Consider the following 21,450-nt stretch of genomic DNA (forward strand, 5'->3'; position numbering starts at 1 on the left):
CTTCTGCTGGGAGAATCAAGAGACAAAGCCCACAGAGCCCTGGCTTTGACAGCTCTCCACTGACAGATGGTGTCTGGGGAGAAATGAACAAGCAAAACCCAGCCTGCAGGACTCTAAGAGGGCTGAGAGAGGGTAATATTTTATTGAAGTAAAATTTAAAGTAGTACCATAAAAATTAGACAAAACAGAAAAAAAAATATTCTGTAATCAGTGAGCCATTTATCACAGCACAGTGGAGCCAGACACTGCTTTATCTTCGTCTGTGGCCACTGGAGCTTGGAGACACAGTTAAATAATAGGTGCAGGCTCAGCTAAGCTTCACAATCCTTCAGGACAAGGAAAAATGACTTGACAACAGCAAGGAGCTGCTTTCCCAAGGTTAGGCAACAGCTGGCAGGGGCCATGTTCACTGTAAGGAAGAATCCATGCCTGTTATCCTGTGCACTCTGCACAGGGAGCTCAGGGATAGAAGGACAGTCAAAATGACAATGTCTCAGTCCCAGGCGTGGCCAGAGCAGAGGCCTGGATGTCATGAAGCACAATTCTCCCTCTGTGCTTAGTGCAATTAATCTGGAAAGAACAGCAGGCAGGGAGCAGACCCAGTTCTTCTCCCTGGGGCCTGGCTCCAGCCAGGAAAAGTAGTGAAGAGTAGCAAAGATGGTCCCTTTCTCAGTTTGGTTCCCCACTTCCTTCCAGTGAAGAGGGGGTGGTCTCACAACAGGGACAAGTAACGTTCACAGCAGCAGTTCAGAGCAGCAGTTGGTGCTGCAGCAGCAGGAGCTCAGGAGTTGGTTCCGTATGTCTCACCGACTCCCTGCAAGGATCAGAGATTACAGCTCTCTGCCAGAAAACTCTTCTTTCTCCCTCTTCCTCTCACACAAAACCCCCTACACAGGCAAGCTACTGTTACTCAGACTTTACTTTTCCAGTGCCACAAGGATTCAGAAATCCACCCTCAGCAGCAACACTTGCCCCCAAGCACAGGGCTGTAGGGCTGAGCTCCACCCTCAGCACAAGCACCTCCCTAAATCCTTCTATTAACCAAGCAGAGCATTTGGACCCTGGAGGGAGCCATAGCTGTGGCTGGTCTCAGAAAATACCAACCCACTGAGTGGGTTTGTTTACAGCCACAGGAACCCCAAAAGCCAAGATCGAAGGATTTGATGAGAACAGAGCCATTCCCCACAGCTCTCAGAAGGCAACTGCCAATGACTGCAACCCAAAAAGGAGGTGCAGTAGGAGCATGACAAGTTGAACGTGTATTTTTCTCTCCAAGAGTGGTTGCCCAGGAAACATGACAATATTTGTTTCTAGTGCTCCTCCCTGCAACAGCCTTGAGGTAAAAATTAGCTTCTCTAACAAAGAGAAAGTTTCCTAAAAACTGTGGTTCAAAATCCCTATTTGATGTGGACTTTCTACATCCTGTTTCAGAATCTCTCCAGAGTCAGAGGAGGAAGCAACTCTGCCTTTCCCCTGCCTCCATTGATGCTTACCAGTTCATAATCCTCCACATATTTGTATTTCTTTTCCCGATAGTAGTACCTCTTCTTCATGCAGTACAGAACAACAATGTCACACAGCACTGTTGCCTAGTGGAGATTGAAAGAGTTTAGGACAATGATCCTCAGAACTGAGGCACTAATCCAGAACTGAGTCCGAGTGCAGACAGTGTCACTTACCACACCAAACAGCGCTAAGCCAGAGCCGATGTTAATCATGGTAGGAATTACATCAAATTTTCCTGCCTAGAAGACAGTTACAAGGCTGAATTTATTTTTCAGCATCTCTGAAAGTCCTCACTACAACACCTCCAGGAACTGTCACCCTACCTTTCCAAACACTACGATATGAAAGCGGATGCCATAAGCTTTGACAAGCGTCCGTGATTCAGTGCCATCACTATTCTTGTAGTATTTTGCAAACCTGGAGAAAAGATAGGTCAGAGCTTAGCTGGAAATTCTGAGGTTGCTTATGTGATCATGCAACATCCAGGTGGGTTCCACGTCCCAAGAGGATGGGCTGAACATTGGTACTTCCAGGCACAAACCCCAAATGGTGATTTCATGCAGGCAAGCACTTGTAGGAGAAAAGCCCAAAACAGGTGAATTTAAGACGACAGTTATCACAAGCCAAATCAGGGAACTTGCAAAGCAAAGGAAAGGGAGAGAGTTGGCTGTAGTAGGGGAGCAGAAGGACAAATGGGAAGAAATTCAGCTACACGACAGAGGGGAGCAGGCAGCTGCAAGGGACCAGGCAGCCACGAGAGGGCAGGGCCAGGAGCAGCAGCGCGGCTCGGCTGCCACACAAAGGCTGTTCCGTGTCCCGCACAGGGTGGCCCGCAGGCAAATGACTGGGAAAAGAGATGAGAACAAATAAGTGAGGTCAGACTTACTCTGCCACGTGGTTCACTAAGCCATGAGGAAGCAGAGAAGAGGGTGGAAGAGAAGAGAAAGGATTGGTAAGGGGCTGCACCAAAGTCTGGAATTAGTAAGAGCACTTCAGATCTGGCTGGGATATCCTGCGCCTGACACCCCCAACACCTGCAGGCCTGGCACCTCCCAAACACACCTTCTGTCTGCATGACAGCAGCTCCTCACTGAATTCATCCAAGGTCCACCAAAAGATCCCCTGTGCTAAGTGAGATTTTGTGATTCTAGAAACAACAAGCTGTGTTTCCTCACCAGCAGGAATCCTGCAAGGACCTTGGCAAGGTGGCCAATCTGTACTATTACAGTCTGAGTCTGGATGAAACCAGCTGCCTGGCTCTGCACTGGTGTTTTACTGGAGGTGCTGGACTGTAATGTTTATGTGGCCAGAATGTTTATGTGGTGGTGTATGCCATTAAATATGATTTTCAACTGACAGAGACACTTTTAGAGGTTAGTTTTTCCCTCAAGCACAGTTAAGGCGATGCTCTGGTCTCCCACCTCCACCTCTCAGCCACCTCAAATTCTGCCCTATCAGCATACCCTGAAACACTCAGTTCTCCCACTGCCATGCCATGGCCCAAACGGCCACCCAAAAGTTGATGGAAACATGACTCAAGACACTGACGCAATCATTGGAGCTGCACTGACCTCCTCCCTCTGGTGTGGTTTGCACACAGTGAGGATCCCACCCACTCTGTCTTACAGCATCAGCAGAACTCTCCAAGTTTTCTTGTGGTGCTCTCTAAGCACCACAGAAATCCCAAAACTACCCACAACTGCCAGTGGCAGGCTGAGCCACAGGTGCCCTCACAGCCACGTTACCTGAAGTTGTAGCCAGGTGAGACGGTGTGAGCAGTGTCCTTGTTGTCGAGGCGCCGGAAGGAGTATTTTGGCACACAGTGGGAAGCAGCTCTGTCAAGGTTGCAGTCCCAGTTGATCTGCAGTGCCATGACTCCACCCTGCCAAGTGGAGGAGAGCAGAAGGTCTCTGCTAGAAGGCTCTCTGCTGACCAGGACTCTGATTTACTGGCTCTTGTCCCAGTCCCAGTTAAACACTCTTTCCGCCTACTACAGAAGGGTCTTGCACATAACCCCACCCAAACCAGCCAAGGCCAATTATTTGTAGTAGAATTGACTCCAGTCCCCCTGGCCAGAGCAGCTCTCCATTCTGCAGCTACTCTGTGTTCTGTGGCTCATGCCACAAGGCAGAGCCACCTACCACTCCTCTTTTACAGAACTGAAGCCCAAGAGAAGGGTCTGTCAAATACCTCCACAGCCATTTCCTGGAAGTCCTGCCCTGCAGCTTCAACTATTTGCCCTAAACGAAAGATGGGGCAGAAGGGGTCTGTGTGGGCATCATAGATGCAGTTCTTGAGGTAGCTGGAGTTGATGGTGGGAAGGATGTTTCGCCTACAGGGGAACAGAGAAAGAAGAGCTGTTGCATCTTCTTCCACCCATCCAGCTCCCCTTTACAGTCCACAAGATCAGACAGGACAATGCTCCCCCCACTATTTACTTGCTGAAGTTGAACTTGCGGTACCAAATGTTGTTCTTCACCAGAAGGGTGAAGTTCTCAGCTGCTTGTAGGAACGCTGGCCTACAAAACAAGAGGAAGGGTAAATAAGTACAACATACTTTCACAAACAGGGTCCTTGCTGCTCATCTCTTCAGTTTTTCCCAACAGCACCTCAAGGGAGAAGCATCAGCTGCATACCACCAGCCTCATCCCAGGAGGGCCACCATGGAGCAGGGAGACAGAGCACTCACTTGGGTATGTGACTGTCATCCTCCACAGGGCACCATGCAAGGACTTCACAGGTCTTAATGCTGCTGTTGTATGAAACACACTTCCCAGTCTGGATGCCTGGAAAGACATGTGCATGGAGGTACTACTAATCAAAACCAGAGGCAGTATTTGTCCCATGACATCTCCTCCCTCCATATGGTGAAAACAATTTTCTCAGGGCAAAGTGCCACTGCCAAGACCCCCATTATCTTCCAGTGCACTTTGTAGTGAAATTTCAGAGAAAGGAGCATCAGGTCTTTTTCCTGAGCCAAATCCTCATCTATGTGAAATACTGCTTCAGGGACTCAAGGCCTTGAAAAAGCCCTCACACCGTTTGCTAACCCACAAAGCCCACATCTACCCAGCATCCACCCAACACAGTCCATCTTCTCTCCCCAAGCAGAAAAATCTGAGCTTCCCTTTCAGTTCTCCTATGTGTGAGCTAAGGAGAACAAGCAGACTGAAGGGAAATGCTGCTTCCTTCACAGCAGGGAAGGCACAGCACAAAGGTATCACAACACAGACTGAAAGACCATTGCAGCAGGTTTCTTACCATTGCTGTGGGTGCTGACATATCCTTTAACACAGCTGTCGTTCTTCACCTGGCACTCTGTTTTGTCATCTGGCAGCTGGAGAGGAACAATAATTTCACTAAGCTCTGTGAACCCTCTCCCCCACACTTCCACCCACACGAGGCAGGATTAAAGCAGATCCTGCACCTACCTCTGGGCAGCGGCCTTGGCTCTGGTTCAGCGTCAGTATCACATTGGTCATGACAAACACAGTGTTCTCACCCTGAACAAGCAAAACAAGAAGGCAACTTAAGAGTGACAGGCTGCAAAGAGCATCCAAGGCACCATACCAAATACCTTTGTTGACAGAGCCCAAGTGGCTCCACAGAAGGGACCTGCTTTGGACAGTGCTGGCACAGCAATAAAGGAGCAGATTCTCATATGAATTGCTTGATGTTGCTGTGTTTAGCCAGAGGAAGAACTGTGGGACTAGAAACTCTTTCTGTCCTCCCACTCAGACCAAATTTCTTCATTCCCATTATGAAAACAGAGATCACGCAGCTCCTCAGGGGAGCTGCAAGGCAGGAGCAGAAATAGAGCTCCAGCTCTCTTTCTTTTTGCAACATATCAATTAGAAATCTGACCAGTCCTGGTTTGTTTCTTCAGGGAGCATCATTTTTGTTACTTTACTTTCATTACTTTCAAGTCTGTACGATTCCGGATCTGTTGTTTGCTTCTGCTCCACTGATATGCAAATATGAACACTCAGCCAAAATCTGGCTAAATCTGTCTTTTTGTCTGCATCACATGTCATGCAGACAGAGGGACACACAACCAGCAGCTTGGCTGTGGCTGCCCATCCCAAAGGCCACCACATATGGCCCACAGAGTGCAGATTGCCACAGACACAGTCAATCAGTAACTACAGCAGAGCTTCCTGTTCAGTTCCGGATTAAGTGACTCACAGGCTATTCCTGGTGTTTCTGCCAACAAGCTAACTTGGGTCCGTTTGCTTTAGAGCAGTAAGACAGAGGACATGTGGCTATTGTTGCAACTTCTTCCTGAAGCCTGCCAAGTTCTTCATCCTCTGAGGGGACCGGCACTGTTTAACATCTTTGTGGGCAACATGGACAGTGGGATCGATGCACCCTCGGCAAGTTTGGTGAAAACACCGAGCTGTGTGGTGCAGTCACACGCTGGAGGGAAGGGATGGCATTCAGAGGGACAGGCTGGAGAGCTTGGCCTGTGTGAACCTCATGAAGTTCAACAAGGCCAAGTGCAAGGTCCTGCATGAGGGTCAGGGCAATCCCAAGCACAAATACAGGCTGGGTGGGGAACGGATCAAGAGCAGCCCTGAGGAGATGGCCTTGGGGGTGTTGGTGGACAAGAAGCTCAACATGATCCAGCTATGTGCACTCACAGCCCAGAAATCCAACCCTATCCTGGGCTCATCCCCAGCAGGGTGGGAAGATTCTGCTCTTCTCTCTTGTGAGACCCCACCTGCAACTGCTGAGCTCTGGGGCCACCAGAGCTGGACCTGTTGGAGCGAGTCCAGAAGAGGCCATGAAGATGCTCCATGGGCTGGAGTAACTCTGCTATGGAGATAGGCTGAGAGAATTGGGGTTGTTCAGCCTGGAGAAGATAAGGCTCCAGGGAGACCTTAGAGCCCCTTCCAGTACTTAAAGGGGGCTTATAAAAAGGAGGGAGAGGGACTTTTTACATGGGCAGATAGTGCCAGGAGTATGGGGAACAGTTTTAAACTAAAAGGGAAGAGACTCAGAAGAAATTCTTCCCTGTGAGGGTGGTGAGGCCCTGGCACAGGCTGCCCAGAGAAGCTGTGGCTGCCTCATCCCTGGAAGTGTTCAGGGCCAGGCTGGACAGGGCTTGGAGAAACCTGGGATAGTGGAAGGTGTCCCTGCCCATGGTAGGGGGTTGGAACTAGATTATCTTTAGGGTCTCCCAACCCAAACCCTTCTGTGATTCTACACAAGCACATAGATACACTTTTCTTGAAACAAACTTCCCCAGGGCTCGTGGTGCAGGTGCTCAGCATGATCTGTAACAAAGCAAAGCTGCTTTATTCTCTTATATCAAGGCCATGCTGGAGCTGAAGCTGTTCTGCTCTCAGTGGACTTTAGCAAAGCAGTAGCTGATTGCTAGAAAACCCTCCCTCTCCATGGGAAAGTGACTGATACCTGAGGAGGGATGACATAGTCGGCTACATCCCAGATCCTGGCTCCCAAGGTGGATGTGTTTGTCAGCGTTACTCCTTTCACCTTCGTGGTCACAGAACTGACCACAGAGTCTGTTTCCTGGTAGCCCTTCTGCCACAGAAAGACCCACCTGCAAGAAACAACAGATAAGCAGTTAAAACAAGCACACATGGTCGGAATTTCTCCTTTTCCCATATGTCACCTGAAGGGGCCAGTCCAGATAGTTTCACAGTGTTTCCCTACAAAAGGGTCACAGGACAGGCAATCTCCCTTGTGGTTTTTAGGGGGGCATTTTTTATTTTCAGAATCGTCTGCAGGGTGTAATTTGCTTTTATGCCCAGCCCCGCTGGGTGAGCGGCAATGGCCCCCGGGGACGGTCCCGCTCCTGAGGGGTCCTGTCCTGTCTGCAGCCCCACAGTCCCAGTGAAGTCTGCCCATTAAGCAGTGACACCACCTCCGTATGACCCTTCGGTGAGCTCCGAGCTCCCGACTCCCCTCAGCCCGCGCCCCCCCCTGACAGAACCGGCGTCTCAGGGCCCCTGAGGGAGGCGGCGGCCCCCGCCCCTCAGCCCCGCGCCCTGGGGGCTCCCAGCGCTTCCTCCCTCCCGACGGCCGCCCCGGGACCCCCGCACTGCCCCCGCCCGCTCACCCGATCACGTATGCGAGGATGGCGAGCTGCACCCCGCGGTTGATGAGCCCCACTTTGCGGCTGCGGATCAGCACGATGCGGGGGGTGTCGTACTCGAAGAGGAAGCTGTGGAAAGCCCCGCACGACGCCATGGCGGTGGCCGGGAAGGGCGGGAGGCCGGGAAGGGCGGGCAGGCGGGACGGAGCCCTCACGGGCCGGGCCGCGGCAGCCCCGCGGTGCCACAGCGCCCCGAGCCGCCCGCAGCGCGATCCCGCAGCCCCGGGGCCGCCGCCGGGCTCGCTGTGGGAGGCCAGCGGCGGCAGAGGCTGCCCAAGGCTGTTTGCACAGAATCATCGAATCCATTAGGTTGGAGAAGACCTCTGAGATCATCCAGTCCAACCGGTGACCCAACACCACCGCGTCAACAATAAGTGCCACGTCCCTTCTTTCCCTAAACACCTCCAAGGACGGTGAGCCCACCACCTCACTGGGCAGTTTGTTGAGTCTAATCACCCTTGCTGTGAAGAAATTCTTCCTGATGTCCAATCTAAACCTCCCCTGGTGCAGTTTAGGACCATGTCCCTCTTGTCCTGTCACGTGTTACTTGGGAGACGAACCTGACCCCCACCTGGCTACAACCTCCTGTCAGGGAATTGGAGAGAGCGAGAAGGTCCCCCCTGAGCCTCCTTTTCTCCAGGCTGAGCCCCCTCAGCTGCTCCTCATCAGTCTAGTGCTCCAGACCCTTCCCCAGCTCCATTGCCCTTCTTTGGACTCCCTCCAGCACCTCAATGTCTTTCCTGAATTGAGGAGCCCAGAACTCAACACAGTTTTGGCAGGAGTAGGGATCCCCTAACACCAACTCGTATCTTGCATCCAGCTCAGGGCAAGGACTAAGCACCTGCCTCCAAAAGAGAGCAGAGCATATTGAAGACCATCACACTCCCATCCACAGGGAGCAAATCCTTTATTTATCCTCTTGCAGAATTAAACTTTGGTATAAAAGCAGGGATCTGCCACCTAATTCATGCACCTTCCACGTGGTGCTGAGATACCCAACACAGTGCTTATATTAGAAACACCACCATAACCCTCATAAGAGCAAGTAAATAATTAGGAAGAGATGAATAGAGCTGACAAAGTGGCAGTGGGAATTTCAGGGAGTACAAAACAATTAAAGAGCTTTAGGTAAGCTATATATTAGTAAAATGCTTTATTTTTTATAAAAACAGTCAGAACTGAAAGGACCAAAAAAAGTGGGGAAAGGATAAGGAAGAACTTTGATGCAAATGTGAGAGGAGATCAAAATCACAGTCTTGGGTGAATATTCAGTGTAATTATTTTCAAAAGGAGAATTGGTTCATATGCTAGAACAGAAATGCATTAATGCCTACAGTAATATTTTCCCACTCTAGATATATAAGATGCTGCAATATGAATGTTAACACAGTTGATGAAGATATAAATACAGCTGGCATAATCTGCCAGCAATGTATCTTCAAATACATGTGGGAAATGGAAATGGCAAACTGCTGGGTTAGCTCAGAGAGAACAAAGCTTTGTTGAAAGGAGTGCAGAACATACCTGTTACAATCCTTCTCACCTTGGTTCTACAAAAATAGAACATGCCTAAGTATAACAAAAATAGAGAATGGAAAAAGTGTTGGAGCACAGAGTAATCTACCCTGAGTTCGCTGCTCCTCGGCTGTACTCTGACCTTACACATCATAGCACAGAGCTACTCTCACAAGTTCAGGAGGAGGAGGTTCAGGAAGCAAGGCCTGCTTGAAGGTAAGAACAAACAGTCCAACATTACAATTCCAATGAGTGTGAATGAAATACCCAAAAATATTACACAAAGAGGGTAAAAGTACTTTTCATGTAATTCCTGAGTTCAAGCTAAAAAGAACAATACAAAGAGAAGAGCTGGGCTTTTCAGAAAATGCTTTGTCTGTGTCACTGGAACCATCTAAAATGGGTGTGTTTAATCTGGTCAGACCATGAGGCGCCTTCACTGACGAGTTAGGAAACTTGTTCTGTGGCCTCTGTCCAGAGCCTCTTGATCCAGGGCTGCAGAAAGCTGGGGAGAGTGGGGTAGAAAAATACTCAGCACCACATTTCCAAGTGATTCCTCTTTTGGGCTTCCTTCCTTCAGGGTTGTGCTTTGAGGCGACTCTTGGCTTTCTTCGGGGTGCGACCAGACAGCACCAGCGACCAACCAGTGGGAGGTTGTGATGTGCTGCCCTTTTTTCCTTCAGCAAGAGCTGTTCATGGTACTTCTGTGTTGGTTGGCATTTGCCACAACAGCACCACTTTTGGCAGCCTGGTGAAGAGGTCCCTTCTTTCTGGGTTGCCCCAGCTCGTATTCTTCATAATCATGGTTCTTGCTGGGCTGGCTGGTGCAGCAGCTGCCAGCATCACAAAATTTCACAGGGTGGCTCTGCAACAACAATTCCCAACATAAATTAAAGAAAACAGCACTTTCTGCTTCATCCAACCACAAGGAGAATTTTCAACAGGGATTCTCACTATTGGATTTTTTAGTTTGATACAGCACAATAGGGATAGTGACAACAGATCAGCAGATCTGGAGGAGGATTGTCTTTCTGGGTTGGCATCACCCACCCGAGCAAAACCAAATCGACACCTCACGAGTTGTTTGAACACCGACGCACTCCTGCAGGCACACACCCACCACAGGAAAGCAGCAATTTTTAATTGACTCCAGAAAGTACATCCTCTGGTCACAGGACTTATTACCTTGAAGTGGACAATAGGAATCTAGTTTTAGCCCCTCAGAATCTAATCTGGAAATATGGGTGGGTGGCAGAAACCCAGATCGGTTTGGGATGACACCCTCAGTTCTCTCTTCTGAATGGAGGGTCCCAGAGGTTAAGTGTCTGTCTTTACCTCAACAATACTGTCTTGAGGGTGCTGCAAATTTGCTTTTAGAAGTTTTTTTATCAAGGTAACATGTGGCTCATCAACATAGGACATGCATCACCTGTGCAGCATTAAAAATGAGCATTGTCAGCTGGCATAAATTACTTGGAGAACTGAAGACAAACACAGCATAGATCTTCCTCCTCCAGCCCTTTCAGCCTGCTGAAATGAAGGTGCTGAGCCCAGCTTGATGAAGGGAATTTGCCAGGCATCTGACCTGGCAATCTAAACTAAATTAACACACATAGAGAGATTTAAACAAATTAATAATCCAACTAATGTCCAATGAGTGTTTTGCTGTCTCATTTCAAATTGGAATCCAAAGCTGCAGAAAGAAGCTCAATTGCAGGTAAAGCAGATAGAAAACCCCAACGAGGATATGTGGGGAGTTGGCAAACACAAGAGTGCCCATGCTCTGAAGGTTTTAATATCATGTTATCCAGGACCAACTCTGAACTCCTGAGCACACTTCAGCATTCTCCATTCTTTGATCAGTAAAGAGTGACAAAAATCACAAGAGCCTTTCCTACCTTCCAGTTTCTTATTCTATCATAAACTTTCCTGATGCACAGCTCACATCAGCTTATGGATCAATAAGCAGTCACAGAGCATGGAACAAAGAGATCTTTTAAATCTGACTACGGAAAGCTGGCAGTGCAGACAAAAATCATTACATTAAACTGTAAGACATACTAAACCACACAGTGGTATTAATATCCAACCTCTGATAACAACACCCAGATGCCTTCTGTCTCAGATATGTTGTGGGGACTCAAAGTGCTTTATTGTTCTTGACTGGTTTACTTGAGTGATCTCTGAGTCCTGTTCTCCTTCATTTAGATAAATAATCTGAATGGGAATCTGCTTAGCTGAAGAGACAGAAGGTCAGTTCCAAGGGTGGCAGATATTCATAGATCACTCTGTCATTGCTATTCAAACTTTGTTCTATAGTTGGTTGCCTGTTCAAGTACTAAAAGAGGAAAGTGTTTAAGAGGATATATCTGGTGTAAAAGCCATCAGCTCAGCCCTCTGCTTGCTGCCATCTCCAGGTCCTCATTCAGATTGTGGAGATCTAAAGAAAAATTCGTTTTCCTCCTCCCTTTCTCTTTGGGTTCAGTCCCTGTTGCTCTGCTTTGCCATCTTGATGCCAAAAAACCAGCCCAAAGCAAGCTTTTAAATGATTCCACTCTCTCCTGCACATCCTACTGCAAGCTAAGTTTGGCAGACTCGAGTGCCTTTAATCAGAGTTCCCAAGATCGTGCGATCATTTGCTTCCCGTTCACCACAATCTGATTTGTATGCTCTGAAGGCAGTGAGTCACTTAGAAAAACACACTGGGATGTGTTCTGCTTTCTCCTTGCTTTGCACAGACATGAAATGCCCATTTCCCTGTGCTGACTGGTTCCACGCTCTGTGGCCAGGACGTGTTTTAGTGGCCAGCTCAGCCTCTGACACCTGCAGGTCAGTTAGGTTTTGTTTGAGAGTTTTCCTAACTCTTTCCAGGATCAGAGGTTTTTCCTAGCCCTCGGGATAGAGGTTATTTTACATCTACTCTTGGTGGCATAGAAGCTCTGTGACAGCTTTGTGCTCAGAGCTGACCTTTTTACCTGTGTAAACTAAACACTTTCACCTTATGATTTGAATTGCACATCTGTTGTGCTATAGCGATTTTACCCCAGTAGAAACCAGTATAGCTGAATAGACAGTTCTGTTGTCCATTGCATGAGAGAAACAGTTTTTCTGGGAGGCTCTGTTCCCAAGCTTTCCTTATTTCTCTTAGTTCCTGAAGGATTAATAAGGCTAAAATATTATTTGAACTTGCCATTTGTCTCTCACACAGATATAGGCCTGAATGCACAACCTTTTTGAGTAAAGAATGCCAGTTTACACTTTTTTTTCCAGAGCACTACTACTCACTCTTCAGAGAGCATTGAGGAATGTTTGCACTTACATGGTGTAATTAAATTTTGGGAAGTGAACATTGTTCTTTATTAGCACAGTGAAATCTTCATAACTCCTCAGAACAGCTGGCCTAAAACATCAAATTAACTAACTTCTTTTACTTAAATACATCAGTTAATGTTATGCTACTTTACCATTACCTGGAAAGCTGTCAGTGGGAGGAATTATGTTGCTAAGAATAACACTGAAATACAGGGAGTTAGGTGGCTCAGGGGAGCAAGAAAGACATGGGTGGTTTTCTTAGTTTTAGGTATAAATTGTTCTCTCTTTATTGCACTTGTTTGTGTGGGCCAAGCCTAACCAGAGTCTGTACATATAGCTGAAATGGGAATTCAGGAGGCTTCTGATAGAAATCTTGCTATAGAATAGTAGTAAGAATTTACACCATTTGGCAGCTGCTGGTTTCTGCCCCATGAATTGGCAGTTTCACTGCTGTCCCCACAGACAGGTGGCTGTTTACACCAGAGCTGCACAGGTAAGAGTGTAAGAATGAGCCATAGGCTTGATCAGGAGTATTTTTATTTCCATCAGGACAGCCATTCCAAGGGGGAAACCCAACCTTCAGAGCAGTCATCCTCGTAAAGGACAGTGCTCCTAAGCAGGGAATATTCTTCCTATTGTTGTATTTTGAGCAATGCCTCTGCATCAGAGGTCTGTGATGACAAGCAGCACATTAGCTGGATGATGTGCAGCTTCCATGAGGGACTTCTCATGAGTGTCCTCTAAACCAAGTCAATGAATGAGACTTAATTGCAAAGCAAAGACACGACCTTTTGTGGATGTTACCTGGACATGAAAGTCACTGATGAGTTTTACCATATAACAGTTCAGACATTAATAATGTAAGTTAATGTTTAAAGAACTAAAAATGAATGAACCTACAATGTGAAACTGTCCATCATTAATCCACTGGGAAGCATCTGGAATATGATCCAAAACTCTTCTGAAAAAGGTGTTGTGAACACCTGTCCTTCAGCCAACTAATCCAACAATTGTGCCCTGCCTCAGGCAGAAGTGAACAATCCAAACTAGAAGAACCTCCTTGCCAACATGCAATGGCTTTGTTCTGCTCCTGCCATAACTAAGGGGAAGGAAAAGGAGGCCTCTTGTAGAGACCTTTCAAAGGAATTTGGACAATAAAGACAATCATGGGTGTAACCAAAGCCCAACATTGCTACCTCGGTATCTCAACCACATGGCAAAGCTTCCTGGCTCTGACCTTGGTCTTATGCATTGTTCTGGTAGGAAATAAACACTCACCTTTGCTTTTTAGTGAGTCTTCCATTTTTTTCCTTGCCAATGGAAGTTGTGAAGGAACTTTATAGATCAGAACCAAACCTCTCTCCCATTATTTTTGGTGCCTGGTAGTGACCGACTCCTGGCACTTTAGAGAAGGTTAGGAAACAAGACAGAATGTGTGAACTGTGAGATGTAATTAAAAGCAAAATTCCCAGTGTAGCATCCGCAGCAGAGCCCACGCAGTGTGACATTTCAGAATGACTGGCAGTCACTGAAACTTTATAAAAAACCCCTAGGATTTCATTAACTCAGGAAGCTCATGCATATCTTTCCCGGATGCTGTATGAACAATTGCAGCCTTCCTGTTGTTCGACAAAGCCTTTTTCAGATCATAACTCTGTCCACAGGAGAAGGGAATGGAAATTGCTTTAAAGTGCTGAAAAACCTCAGCAGAAGGAGCTGTAGGAGGCCTTGTGGGCTCTGGAGGGGACCTGAAACTGGAAAAACTGCTCAGTGTCTGCAGAAACCCCCAAATTAGGGAGAAGATGAGATATATAAATGTAGAAACGTGTATCTTATATCTTATATATGGTGCACACGTGCTCGCATCTTTTAAAAGCAATGAATTAATAGAAGTTCTAAATGACCTAGTTTCTTACACATATATTTCAAAGCCAGTCAAGAAGAGCTAAAATTGATTATCACTTGCTCTCCGGGAGCATAATTTCCATAATTTCAGTTGAAAGCAAATATTTCATAAATTGTTCTTGATGCTTTGGGTGCTACAGACTAGAAAGAGAACATTTTTGTGTCAGATATTGTAGGGTCATGGGGTTACAACAAAAGATGGCTATGAGGCCCTTCCACCCTACTCTCTAGGTCACAGCAGCGTTTTTCCACGGAGTCTTTTTCCTAGAGTTTTCTTATCTCACTGTTTCAGATTGCCAGCACTGAGGTTCTCATCATCTACCTGGAGAGGATGAAGAGACTGTTCTTGGGCCTCAGGTGGATCCCCAAGCACCAGCCTGTAGCAGAAAGCACAGCCAGCCAGCCTGCCCCACTGGGAGGAGGAAGGAACCTCAGTGTGATAAATGAACCCACAAAGAACCTCTACACCACAGAGCCCTCCCTCAGCCTTGCAGGAGAAAACCCCACGTTAGGGAACTTTTCTGATTTCAGAGCCTGATTAAGCCTCTCTTACGTCGCTGCATTTTCCTTGACATTTGAATTAATGAGCCAAATGTCTCTGGTGAATTCGAGATGAGCCTGAGACACCTAAAAGTGTTTCTATGGCAGCTGCATGATGATACCAGCTGGGGGCTATGACTTCACAGAGCAGGACAGGTTGGTACAAGTCAATTATTCCAGTATTATAATGAGTGTTTAACACTATGGCTGTGAAGGAAATAGCTGTTTTACATACAGGATATCTATTAGTGCTTAGGCAAAGGGATCACCCTAAAATTTCATGACTTTGTCAAAGTAAATCCTTCCTTTGACCCAAAAAAATGCAGATATCTCTTTCACTTACAGAGGTTTTCCATGGATTCTACAGGGCCCCACTGACCTCACTGGTTTTTAACAGTTGCATTACAATTCACACATCTTCCTGTTTGAATTCTTGTAAATAAACAAGCTCTTACTCGAGAGTTTTTCGCCAATTAGAGACAGTTTCAACCTGTCAGTGGATTCCTCCTCAAATGTAAGATAGAGAGCTTGACATTTCAGATTGTTGCAGCTTTCTATAGGAGGAAGCTGTAGAAAGAACTACCCAAACCATGGTCCTGCCACACCTCATCAATCCTTACTTAGCCCTTTGCCTGGGTCAACAGTGCTTGTCATTGTTTTGGCTGAGGGTGAAGTAATTTCCTTCACAGTTTTATATGAAATGTCATGTCTGGGTCTGATGATAGATTGAGAAACCCACAGTTTCTGCCCAAAGTTTAATTCAACAATGTGAGCAAATTAAGCAAGGATATAAAGGTGGGCAGAAAACTGGAATTCTGAATAGGACTGACATTAAATAAAGACTTGCCTGCAGTGGGACAGTGTATTCTGCTGTATCTCAGATCCTGTTGGTTGTGTGAGCCACTCCCTTCATACTGGTGTGAATTGAACTGAACTGAACTTCATCCTCTCCTGTTAGAATCTGTAAGCGATGACTATACAACTGGCTAGAAGGACAAATAAGCCCTTAAAAATATAATGTATCAGCTTCTTTGTATCACTCTTGGATAAAACGCACTGCAAGATAAAAGTCAGATGGACATTTTCAAGTAGTTGAAAGAACTTTTGTGTAAGGTGCATCAGCTGGACCAAACTCTGCCTTGGTTTCACTTTTGCAACTTTTGACTTTGTCCAAAAGAAGTGAATTGATGTAGCAAGAATAGAACTTCTATTTTCCCATCCCAAATGATACAGACAACGAGGAGACATCCTGACCCTTCAGATGCCACTGGTGAAGCACCAATTAACTGCAACAGGGCTTGATGTCATTCAAAAACTTTCACCCGTGCTGCATGGCTGTGTACCTAGACTTTGACTTTTTCTGTCACCAACGGTGGTGTCCTCTCCATGTTGTTTTTCTTTAAAAGAGCTTAAAATACATAGTTGTTAACTTTTCAGAGTGACTATTTTTGTGTCTCATGCTGATTCCTTCAAAAACCTTGGTCTAACATTTTCGCTTTCTCATGAATTGAATGTGTTAAGGAGGAAGGACAGCTCTGTTTTCAAGCTGACAGGAATGTCATCCAGCTCCTCTAACTCATAAAAGCACTGTCAACTTTGAAAAACTATTGTATGTTCAGAAGGTACTTTCCACACTACATAAAAGTGATATAAAAGGTTTGCTTTGAAAAACAAGCTACAAGCGCTTGCACCATGTCAGGTTAACAACAGACTTTTCTGGAGGGTGATAAAATAGGATCTGAACAACAGATAGAGAGCAGAACAGAAATACAAAGCAACTGCTCAGTGCTCCTTTATTTATATCCTCTGTTATAACAGCTTTTCAGCCTTTTCCTTCAGGAGAACAGTGCTTTGGGATAACGATGTTGTTGGAAAGTGGCAGTGGGAACCCAGCTCTGAGCAGCAGTAGGTGGGTATGGAACCTTAGGAAGGCAACTTGAATTTCCTGCAGACTTGATTGTTTGTGTGATTGGGATCAGTGTGCTCAATGTCCTGGCCTGCTGCCCTCCCAGGAGAATGAAACCAACTTCATGAACCTCGGCAGACTTTGTTCAGCAAACACTTATCACTGAGAACAGCCCTAGTTTGGCAGCACAGAGGAAAATTTGCCCTTTAGAGGCAATCAATTATTGCATATTCCTAAAACATCTTATTGTTCTTGGAATCTGCTGCAAGGGGTGACTTGCCATTTCATCTGACCTTGAACAGGGACTCTACAGAGCAGGCTCTAATCTCAGAAACACTGGTGTAAATCTGAGAGTAATCAGTGGAGTTATTTTGGATTTTTCAGACAAGAAACAAAAACAGACAGCATGGCAAGAAACAAAACCACGAGTGTTTTTTAGAGGACGCTTAGTTAACTCTGTCCAAGCAACCCCACCTTGTTAGATAACATCCTATGCCACTCTCCCACCTCAGAGTTCCCACAACTACATCCACCCTCCAAGATGGTCTAACACCAGATCAATGGTCTCGTTTGCTGCCATGGTACCATCTCTCCTTGGTACTACCAGACACTGCCAGTCTGAAGAAACACTGGGACAACTGAGGTTAAATGGATGTAAGCCAGGGGCCCACTGACCTCCTTCTGGGCCTGACTCCACCACCCAACACTTCACACCAGTGCAAAGCAGGTGTAATGCTCTTCTGGACTGGGTGGATGCACACAACACCCACTTCACAGGGGTGGCAATGGCCATGCAAGGCACAGGGCAGTGGCAAAGCAAACTCTGGGGTCATCGATGGCCACAGAGATCTCCAGCTTCTTATCTCCCATTGCATAGGACACCATCCTATTTGGTCTTAGATTGGTTTTGCATCAGGTCTTGGGATTAAAAAGGAGTGATGAAGTCACTACTCCTCTCAGGAGAGCCAACACATGGCACATCCTTTGGCTGTGGCCTCTCTCACTCCACAGAGCCATGGACAAGCCAGAGCTGGACACTGTGCTCCAAGCCAACTATTGGCATCTGGTCCAGGGGGTCAAGGTGAGGTGTGAGGCCACCATCTGACACTGTACACACAGGAGTAGGGGCTGCAAAGATGCAGAGCTGTCAAGGTGGAACCTGTAAATCTCAGGCTCAGAGTCTGAAAGACACAAGTTTGGGTCAGAATCCATTAGACTCAGATTAAAAGGACCAGGGGCCTCTCCTTGCAACAGAAGACTCACATGAAGGCACAAAATACCCTACAAACCAGATCTAGTATTTTTCTTCCAATCCTTCTGTATTTTAAATCACCTACAGCTGTAGTCATGGCAAAACATTCAAAACCAGACAAGCTTTTTGGCTGTTGGCATTGTCTTAAGTGCTTCAGCTCACAGGAGCAAGCTGCATTCTGCACAAACAAGCTTCATTTTTTGAGCCATCAGTGATCCCTCCTTAGGCTTTAGCTGACCACAGTACAGCTGCAAGTGGGCACCAGAAAGAGACCTGGGATGCATTTAGGTATCAAAATAACCACAAAGAAATTAATTTTAATATAACACAGCCAGACCTATGTGTACATACACACAGCACAATGTTTATAATAAAAGAGACAAACAGGAGGGCTCAGATTGCATAAGCCAAACAGAAGTGTTGTCTTCTCTTCATAAATGCTCTTGTTTTCACATTAACATCCCCCCTCTGTTTGGGATCTGACCTCAGCAGCTCGGCCGGACGTGTTCATCTCTTTCCCATGATGTTCCCATATAAGGTGATCTCTCTGGCCCTGGAGCAGGATTTTCATTTGCTCAGGTTTCTTCCCGCTCTGATTTGCTGGTCTCTGTGGTCGAGCTCTCTCACAGCTCTGCTCTGCAGCTTCCACACAGCAGTGGCTGTAAAGGGAGGAGAAAGGCAGGAGGGAGCAATGAGGCAGGACTGGAGAGCTCTGGGTAGTTCATTTGCAGGCTCTGTTCTCTTTCTGCCACACGTTGCCTCTGCAATGAGCAGCTCCCATAAGCCTTTCCCAAGCAATATAAAACATAAACTCTGTCCAGAGAGCGGGGTGGAACTATAGGGCTGAATAGTTGTAATAATTCTCATGTCATTAGGAAACTTTGCTTCAAAACCTGTATCACTCTCTGCACAAACTAACTTGGGAATGTGGAAAATGACCAGAGAATTATAGAACAAATATGCTGGAACACTGGCCCTCAATCTGTAAGACCTGACCCAGATACCACATCCCCCAACTAAGATAACTTAAGACAAGTTAAGCATCAAACAAATATCTCAGCTGCTTCCTGTAATATTTACTCAAGGCTGCACTGAGAGCTTATAATCTCTTTTATGTCTGTGAAGATTCTCTTGTGATAAAGAGGTCAAGGCACTGAGCTAAGCCTTGATTTTTTTTTTTTAAGCAGTAATTTTGAATATTCAGACACCACTGCAGACTGTAAATATGAAGCAGAGGAGAGGCAGCCTGGGGGAGCAGAATGGCTCTGGGGGCTGCTCGTATGAAGAGCAAAAAACTGTTGGAGGAAAGAACTGCGTCAACCTAAAACTTAAAGGATGACAGGGGATCTCTCATGCCTTCCACAAGTTGGAAAGTCCCACAAAACTGGGCTCCAATGTATGAGTTTGCTCCTGCCTTCAGTCACTTGAGCTTTCCAACAGGTCAACAAGCTGGTTGTTGACCAGTCCACTTTTAGCTCAGCCAGTCCACTTTTAATGATCTCTGGTCATGGAGGTCTCCTTCCCCAGAGTCAGAACAATCAGACTTCATGGGTTTCCATCTCACCATCTTTTTTTCTTATCTTGGCATTTTCTAAAGTTTTTGTACATCCTTCCTCTTCTTTATCTGTTGCCTCTCTAACCTCTAATTAGAGAGATATGAGGAGAGGGGAACAGTCCTTTCAGTGTGGGGACTGAAATAATCTGATATAGAGGAGGATCTCAGAGCAGCACCATCCCACTTTACCCAGCACAGACCCCTCTCCATTCTCAACACCACAGGCACAATCTCTCCCCTCTGAAGAAAAGCTGTGTGATGGTATTTACAGAAACAGTGTTTCTCTAGGATTAAGTGGTGGCAGACCCATAGGCAATACTCCCTATGACCCATTAACTCAGTCTACACGAAGCAGGTTTGGCCCCAGCGCCTCCAGCAGAAATACCATTTTCATTTGCTCTCTCTGTGTCCTACATGCTCAAAATACTCACCAGAGAAAACTGTAATTGATACCAGGAGAGCATGACAAGGGAAAGTAGATCTCTTCTGGGAACTTGTAGGTAAATACTATTGCTAAAGGTCAGTATATGGACTGACAGAACAAAGGAAACATGATCTGGTTTTAAAGTTCAAATCCAGGAGTCAAGAGACCTGGATTATGTTCCTGGCTCTCCTACAGCTTTCATGAACAACCACAAGTCACCCGTCCATCCCTTTTGTGATTGTTTAACCAGTTAAAAGCTTGGACACCAATGCAGTGTCACTGCTCAGCCTTCCCGAGAAGAAGGGGATTACATTTGATTAAATCATTTTATGAAGTGCTTTCTGTTTCTCAGAAGGAAAAAAAGAGCTCATCCAAGATAGTCGCAGTGCTTAGAATTGCAAAGTATTAGTTATGCTACTTACTGAGTCAAATCCTGCAGTGATTTACAACCTGTGCATTTCAATTGGCACCAATTTAACATGACTCACTGCGTATTTTAATCCATCATCTGGGCACTCGCATGGGATTCTGAGACTATCCAAGAACCTAAGTGCAACAGCAGAGAGGCTCCAAAATCCACCTATTTCAGGTCTAAGCACAGCTTTTGAAGGATCTGCAAGAAAAACCTTGCAGATTGAGAGATTTCATGAACAAGTTTCACTTTAATATATAGTCTGGTTTGGATTGTTTGGTGTTTTTGGAGCTGCTGTCCCTGTTTCAGGTTTATGCACTACATATTTATGGGTACTTTGAGGTTGAAAACTGATGTCCAACCCCGAGAACATACATTTGCCGTTTGTCCCGGGGTGAAGCCTGGGCGCAGGACCGACGTTCCCGTTCCACACGGATCCTCTGCACACCTTTCCATTTCAACGGAATGAAGTAACATTCACCTGACACCCACACCAGCCACGCTCGACGCCCCTTTGTGCTGTCAGAGCCTGCCAGAAACCTTACTTGGGTAACTGCAGCAATCTGTTTGTGCATCTCCTACACACGCCACAACCACCTCCTTCGAGAGGAGCCGCAGAGCCAAGTTTATCCTGCGGAGGGTGAATCTCGGACCTGTTCCTGCCGTTCCTCGCACTTGTGCCGTGACGGAGCCGCGCGGGAGCCTTTCCCTGTGCCGTGTCCGCCCCAGAGCCCTCACGGCGCCCTCGGGCGCGGCCCCTGAAAGTTCGCGGCGGGGAGGAGACGGGACGGGACTGAGCGGGAAGGGCTGCCCGGGGCACACCGCGAGGCCACCGGGAGGGCTTCCTTGGGCTGCGGCGGCTGCGAGGGCAGCGAAACACGCGAGGAGCGGGCGGGAACCCGCGACCCGCCGGGAGAGCCCGGAAGGACCTGCTGGGCACCGCCCCGGCGGGTCCCGCCCCGGCACACCCACACTCGCCCCGCCCCTGAGCACACCCCGGACACG

The 21,450-nt window shown here is 46.9% G+C and overlaps 1 protein-coding gene and 2 long non-coding RNA genes across 5 annotated transcripts; all 3 read right to left on the reverse strand.

Annotated features, from left to right (window-relative positions):
• Positions 1–119: 119 nt before the first annotated feature.
• Positions 120–7,768, reverse strand: P2RX4 (purinergic receptor P2X 4). Of its 2 annotated transcripts, XM_027689787.1 has the most exons (12): positions 7,589–7,767; positions 6,922–7,069; positions 4,938–5,009; positions 4,768–4,843; positions 4,196–4,292; positions 3,945–4,025; positions 3,697–3,838; positions 3,252–3,388; positions 1,830–1,923; positions 1,680–1,745; positions 1,494–1,589; positions 120–814 (listed from the first exon to the last, which is right to left on the reverse strand). In XM_027689787.1, the coding sequence occupies exons 1-12, from the start codon at positions 7,717–7,719 to the stop codon at positions 782–784; spliced, it is 1,173 nt and encodes a 390-aa protein (XP_027545588.1). In that variant the 5' UTR covers positions 7,720–7,767; the 3' UTR covers positions 120–781. The 2 variants fall into 2 exon arrangements, with proteins under 2 accessions (XP_027545588.1, XP_027545587.1); XM_027689786.1 differs by lacking the exon at positions 120–814 and having other exon boundaries at positions 841–1,589; positions 7,589–7,768.
• Positions 7,769–8,378: 610 nt separating this feature from the next.
• On the reverse strand, positions 8,379–15,470 carry LOC113970611. 2 transcript variants are annotated; one of them, XR_003535224.1, is made up of 4 exons: positions 14,910–15,470; positions 13,730–13,853; positions 10,475–10,568; positions 8,379–10,004 (listed from the first exon to the last, which is right to left on the reverse strand). It is a non-coding gene; the product is annotated as an uncharacterized LOC113970611 (long non-coding RNA). The 2 variants fall into 2 exon arrangements; XR_003535225.1 differs by having other exon boundaries at positions 10,475–10,732.
• Positions 15,471–18,353: 2,883 nt separating this feature from the next.
• On the reverse strand, positions 18,354–21,401 carry LOC113970524. The gene is made up of 2 exons (XR_003535193.1): positions 20,991–21,401; positions 18,354–18,713 (listed from the first exon to the last, which is right to left on the reverse strand). It is a non-coding gene; the product is annotated as an uncharacterized LOC113970524 (long non-coding RNA).
• Between the last annotated feature and the right edge of the window lie 49 nt (positions 21,402–21,450).

Source organism: Neopelma chrysocephalum, unplaced genomic scaffold, assembly GCF_003984885.1.
Source record: "Neopelma chrysocephalum unplaced genomic scaffold, ASM398488v2 Primary Assembly neopelma1_77, whole genome shotgun sequence".
In the NCBI taxonomy this organism is placed as follows: domain Eukaryota; kingdom Metazoa; phylum Chordata; class Aves; order Passeriformes; family Pipridae; genus Neopelma; species Neopelma chrysocephalum.